This window comes from Temnothorax americanus, unplaced genomic scaffold (assembly GCF_048541705.1).
Source record: "Temnothorax americanus isolate GAGA-0224 unplaced genomic scaffold, ASM4854170v1 Scaffold37, whole genome shotgun sequence".
NCBI classification, from domain to species: Eukaryota; Metazoa; Arthropoda; class Insecta; order Hymenoptera; family Formicidae; genus Temnothorax; species Temnothorax americanus.
The window spans coordinates 1857284-1863871 of NW_027509515.1; the positions used below are offsets into that span (position 1 = coordinate 1857284).

The following is a 6588-nucleotide window of genomic DNA, read 5'->3' on the forward strand; positions in this document are numbered from 1 at the left end:
TTCGGACGCGTTTTGAAACGACGCGACTCGGAAAGCCAGAAATCGCGTTGGCGCGCAAATATTTTCGCGCGGAAAGAGCCTCCGTGTCGTCGCTCACTACCGCGCCTGCTTTTCTCTCTCTCTCGCGGCTCGTTTATTTCCGTTTTATTAATTATCGTAACGTTCACGTTTCCCTCGAGCCACTCGAACGGCTCTCTTAATGAACGGATATATCATGAGAACTCGGACTCGGATCGAGAAATTTTATTAGCGCGTGTACAAAGGTCGCGAGATTTTGCGGAATGTAATTCACATCGTGCGCGACACCGCGTTATCTTTATGTGTTTGCGTTATCGCGTTTACATCGAGCTGGCGCGAACGCGCCATCGCATTTCCGCATTCGTCTCCAAGTATTTGGAAGATTTTGCCTCGTGAAATGAGATATACATAACAATTTGCATTCCAATTAGGAATGTTTTTCGGCAATTTATTTTATTTAAAGAATTCCCGCGTAATCTTGCGACGCAAACGCAATGAAATATAGACTAAGTGTGTAAAACGCTGGTAAGTACCAAAAATATGTTTAAGCTGACACTTATTTCCTTCTTGTATTAAAATTGTCCGTTTGTTTTTTCTACTGATGCTTATACCTCACTCTTATATTTCACTGCACCTCGCCTTCATTCCCCATCCAGATAATTCATCTCCGCTCGCAACAGCCGCGGATGATTTGCTGGCGCGAAGATTTCGATGCGAGAGTCTGCGGCGTGTTACGCAAATTAGTTAACGTGACCGGACGTAACCCCGATGTTATTTATCCCTTACAGTGAGAGAGAGCCCTGGTGGGCTAATTAAGAAAAAAAGCCGGATAAGGATCGATTCCGTCGAGAGGCGATCCGCGTGCGCGATCTCTTGCCTGGGTATTTCAGTCGAGATTATTTCGAGGGAGAAAGAGGGAGGGTTCACGGGAAAGGGACAGGATTGGGGCGAGAAGGACGAGGAGAGACGTTGCGAGAGAAGACCCACCGCCAGGTTACGGGTCAGCCGCAGTGGAGCATTAATAATCGTTTACAATCTTTAAGGCAGGGTGTGGCGAGTGCGTTCACCCTCGTCTTCCTCTTCTTCCTCCTCCTCTTCCGCCTCTTTTTCCTGCGCCTCTTCTCTTCATTCGCACAGTGCGAACGAAGCGGGAAGAAAAGATCTGATTTACCTTTGTAAATGATTACGTTCCAGAAAAATTTAATATATTTTTTTGTTAATATGAGATATTCTCCCATCGAAAACATATATATGAATATTATTATTTCCATAAACTTGTATAAATTTAAAATATGAACAAATCTCTCTATAAAAAATTAAATAAAATATTAAAATTTTAATATATAATAAGAATAAAAACACAATATAAGTAAGAAAAGAATAGACAAAAAATGGAAGTTATATCTTGAAATAGAAATAATATCGTTGTATCTTCTATAAATTTTTCCTTGCAACCATATCTTAACGAGTTAAAATTGATAAAAATAAAATTGAAATAAATATACATTTTAACGGAATAATCGAAATAACTGCGAGATTCGCAATTGACAAGTTCTTTCGATTTAATGATCCTAGATTGCGCGAAGTGGTGATGTTTACTGTTACGAAGCTGCAATTTCGTGCCTTTTGCATTTCATTCGCGTTTCTTCGCTTACACTCAAAGAAAAGATTGGCTGCAGTAGCCTCGAATTGACTTCGTCAGCCAATTTCAATGGTCAAATATGGCACAGCATTTCAGTCGGCTGCAGCAACCAGTTTTCAATGCTGCTATAAGCTTGGTTGGAGTTAAAACGTGACTTTGCTGCTCCAACCAATTGCCTACTTTACAGGGGCTTGCTGATTGGCTACTCCCTAACCAATAACTCCCGCGTGATGGCCTACTAGTTGGTTGCTCCAGTCAACTTACTCCTGCATAGTGGCCATCCTGTGCATATTGTTACGACCATCTTATTTGATTGCGCAAACCATCTGCACGGAAAAAAAGTTATAATATATGAACACCTAAAAATATTACAACAATTTTTTTTGTGCAGATGATTTGTATATAATACAATCAGATAAGATGATAAAAATATGCACAAGATTGAAGGCAACACCAAAATGCTTTAATCGGTTGATGGTCAGTTTTATTTCAAAACAAACAGTATTAAAAAATAGACAAATTATTTTCAAATGACATTAATTTATTTTTGAAAGCATTTACACCGCATATTCTAAATTAAAGCAATTTTATGATAAACCATTAACATATTTGTCAGTACATACTCACAATGCATGCCTTGTAGATATAAAATATTTGCCATCATTCATTTTTCGGAATTTTCTCCATGAATTATAATCTGATAAACATTGGGGTACTTGACACTTATATTCGGTAATCTCATCAAATTTATGAGCAGTACTTAAATGCAAATGTAGAGCATTGACAGAGGTCAAAGTTAAATTACAATCTTGCCCTACACACTTTATCATTGTAATATTTTATTTTCGGACATTCAAAAATATTTAAAAATTAATTAAAGTTCAGTGCAAAACAAAATTATTCCCAACTCAAAATTAAAGTAATTTAATCATTTGTTAACTGTAAATATTCATTCACCAATGTTGCTACACTTGGTACATGTTCATCCCATTGAAATTTCAATTGATAAATAGCTTGCTGAAGAAAAAGCCATGGCTGACTACTCTGAAAGGGATAGGATGCATGCAAAGCCTGATACGCTTTGAAACACACATCTATTGCACGTAAAGGGCTCTCTACCTTATACGGAAAATTGTCGATATAAACATACGATTCTGTTATGTTTGCTGTATTTTCACCAATGATGACAGGGAACGGCTGAAGTTGCTTCTTAGCAGCAAATAGCTTCTGCCTCATGCGTTCCACTTGCACTTCCAAGTCTCGTAAAGCCTAAAAAACCAGTTTAAATTTGACAAAAACATTTTTCTAGAAATATTTTTTACATTACCTTCTCTTTTCTCTTGCAATATTATTAATATGTTTTAAGGGGATGCTGAAATGACTGCTGAATTATGATGTGAAATATCTGATGTATCCAATCGGAAAAAAATTACAATATCGATTTTTGTATCGTTTTCACCTGATATTGAATAATACTCTACTTTAATTTCGCACGTACTTTTATTGTTTAAAAGCGTTTTTAAATCTGTGTAACTAATACGACGTAAACATTACAGAGGAAAGTCTTACATACACACTATATATACAGGGTAGGCTATTTTAATCTACGCACTGAAATATCTTAAAATCAGACCATGCAAACTCTTATTAAACTTTCTTATAACTTCGACCAGCTGCAAAATATTTACCCGGGCATTTATGGACGGATACCTTGTATATATATTTTTTTTCGATAAAGTTTTGAAGTTCAACATCCCCAAAGACAGAAATATCTATTACCTTGATATGCAGCAGGAAACCAGCACTTAAATCTGCAGCCGTAGGACGCCACCTTCCAACATTTTTTGGAGAGAAAAGTGTTGGGATTGCTAGCAACACCTCCACAGTTTCCTCTGAAAGTAAATAGGCCTTGGAAAGAGTTTCTATTGAAAAAAGAGAGAAAAACTAAACTTTTTTGAATGTATTACCTTCAGGAGTTGAGGATATTATATTAGTCTTTAAAAGACTTTTTATTCTTTGAACAATTTTCTCCCAATTGGACAAAAGTTGCATTGAATGATTAGGGTACAGGTAGCTGAAGTCTTGTTCCAACTGGAATTGGACAAATACACAATATATTATATATATATATATTATTTTCAAATATTTAAAAAATAGAATAATACAATTTTAATCCTAGCAATTTACCACAATATAACCCCAAGGCTGTCGCAAAATACGAAATTCATTGAAGTAGTCAGTAATTGCACCAATAAAGTGTTTGCCTTTTTTCTGTCTGTATTCCGTATTTCTGAGTTTCAAAAGTCTTATGGAGGCAGTCTCTTTCCACTTTATAATGGCCTCATTCTGTGGCTCCAGGCATCTTCGTAACCACTGTAGGTTATCTAACTATGTTTCTGAAGAACCCTCTCCTATGTGTGATCATAATATCATAATATATAATATATATATATATATAATTGTTATTTATAATATATCATCATATATAATATCTTGTACTTATAGTATCAAATGAGAGTTAAAGTGGGCTTAAGAATTGTTTAAAATTCAAAATATTGTTTCTATAGATATATACCATTAAAGTCATGAGAGTCATTCACGTCCTGCTCTTCTTCCTGTAAATTGCTACTCCGAAGCTCTCCTTTTCTAAGTTTCCCAATTAATTTCGTGTACTGATCGTATAGCTTTCCTTTAGGTTGTACTGCTCGATCAGTCCCAGTAGTCTTCTTTCTTCTCGGAATGTACCAAGTATCCTAGTTCAAATAAAATAGAATGTAGCATAAATAAAAAGAGCATAGAAGTCTACTATTAAAAAATTAAAAAATAATAAAAAATATTTAAAACTAACCACAATTTCCGTAGGAAAAAGTTCTATGATTTGTTGACTAAGTCGCTTGAAATCATCCGAAGTAATTCTGTAACAAATATATATCATTAATTTTGTTTATATTTATAGTAATTAGTAATTACTAATTACAGTAACTGTGAAATAATTCAAACAGCAGTTTATTGCACCACACTCACCGTTTGTTCGGATCACTAGCTAACTCTGCTGTTACTATGTATTTTGCTAAATCTGATCTCAGAGCGTTGTCGAAGCCTTGATTTTTATACAGACCAAAATAGCTCTTGCCATCACTTGTTCGTTCAAGATAAAGCCTTACATCCTACAACAATATTTAACTTGTAATTTTTTATTACTTTAAATAATGACAATATTTAATAAGGACTTACATTTGAAACACAAGTAGGTTTTCGGTTTTCATTCAAAGAATTTTTCTCGCAACGTTTTACTTGCTGTGACTGTGATATCTCAATCTCTATTGACAGGGGATCAGTAGGGAATTCCTCATTAACTTGTAATTCCTCATCAACTTTTTGTTCTTCAGCACAAGCACAAAAATTTATATTATAATTTATACATATTACAAATTTCGAGTATTATACATCACACACACGTACATACGTATATCATTACTGTCCTATTTAATAAAGAAAATTTAATTACGATCTATTATTTCCCCTACTTTCTCTTCTTCTTGTTCTTTTCTTTAGTCATGTATTTCTATTATTTTTAATATTATGCCTTGCTTAAATACAGAAGAAAATAAGTAAAAGTTTCCCGATTACAAAAAAAGTCTATAATTGCAAGAAATTGAGAAATTTGTAAATAAAGAAAGATGATAAAAGATAAAGTAGAAGAAATATCTTATGAAGTTACTGCAATTATTAAATTAATTATATCTACTAATATTTTTTTTAAAAGTTATGATGTTACAGTTTTTACTTACTCATTGCTCGAATATTTATCGATACCATTCTGAATCGCGAATCGCGCACAGTCTGGCACCTCACTTAGAAATACTTTTCCGCCGGTCACTCTCTCTCTCTCTCACCGTTTATTTCTGATATAAGAGGCTTTATGATGGAATCAGTATCGAGACGAAGAGATTCTTGTTGAGTTTGAACGACAAATAAGTCTTTTAATTACTGCGAATCGCGCACAGTCTGGCACCGCACTTGGAAATACTTTTCCGGTCTCTCTCTCTCTCTCTCTCTCTCTCTCTCTCTCTCTCTCTCTCTCTCTCTCTCTCTCTCTCTCTCTCTCTCTCTCTCTCTCTCTCTTCCTTCCTCTCTTCCTCTTACACTATTACTGCGAACGTGCGAGCGATTTCGTCTCTTCGATAGATCTTAGGCTGGAGCAGGCTAGAGTACCATGGCACGTATCCACGTATTTTCTGCGTGATGCGTAACGCGCTGAACGCGCACGGCTTCAGTCGGTTACGTGGTTATTTACGCGGGAAAGAGCCCGGCGCTGCAGCGGCCCGGCGAACATCACGAAAACAAACTCCTATCGCCGAGCGCTTGCACGACAGACAAATTTGAGTTTGCTAGCCCGGCCAACTGTCTTATCAACTTTGTCGGTAAGGTCACCGCAGCTAAGAAATTGCCTAATGAGCCAACTACTTACTACCTTTGAAAGTTGGTTACGTTGGCCTATCTAAAATCATAGATTGGAATTGCGATTTGCTGCTTCAAAAATTAAATAGTTATGGCAGAAAACTTTTATGCAGCCAATAAAACTTGACTATTGCAACAATTCTTTTCTTTGAGTGTAGTAGTTTACGTCCGTAATTGCGAGGTGTGTCGATACTTAGGAAACATTGTAAGGTTCGCAGCAACAGCATGCCAGTGGGTATCAATTTACGATCAGCTCGCGGTGCATTTAGGTGTATCAGCTGTTTAGTTTCGGAACTGCGAAGTGCTAGAAACTAGGAATTAACATTATCGTCGGAAAAACTCGATAAACCGATATACACATATACCGGGAGTCACGGATTTTGCGAGTCTTGTTTCGATTTTCGTCGAATAAAACACACGTTCTTGCTTATATTTCTACACACACTTTGTGCCAATTATTTTAGAAA

The 6588-nt window shown here is 35.9% G+C and overlaps 1 protein-coding gene across 1 annotated transcript; it reads right to left on the reverse strand.

Moving 5' to 3' along the window:
* Window positions 1–2055: 2055 nt before the first annotated feature.
* LOC143901968 (uncharacterized) lies at window positions 2056–6274 on the reverse strand. Its single transcript, XM_077414636.1, has 7 exons — window positions 5452–6274; window positions 4895–5043; window positions 4685–4827; window positions 4509–4575; window positions 3628–3751; window positions 3440–3552; window positions 2056–2929 (listed from the first exon to the last, which is right to left on the reverse strand). The coding sequence occupies exons 1-7, from the start codon at window positions 5477–5479 to the stop codon at window positions 2585–2587; spliced, it is 969 nt and encodes a 322-aa protein (XP_077270762.1). The 5' UTR covers window positions 5480–6274; the 3' UTR covers window positions 2056–2584.
* Between the last annotated feature and the right edge of the window lie 314 nt (window positions 6275–6588).

Bases quoted from the DNA above. Each gene is read 5' to 3' on its own strand.
- LOC143901968 (XM_077414636.1), bottom strand. From the start codon at position 5,479: ATGGTATCGATAAATATTCGAGCAATGA. The intron at 5,044-5,451 runs GTAAGTAAAAAC...CTTGTGCTGAAG, and splicing joins GATAAATATTCGAGCAATGA to AACAAAAAGTTGATGAGGAA. The intron at 4,828-4,894 runs GTAAGTCCTTAT...ATATTGTTGTAG, and splicing joins AACCTACTTGTGTTTCAAAT to GATGTAAGGCTTTATCTTGA.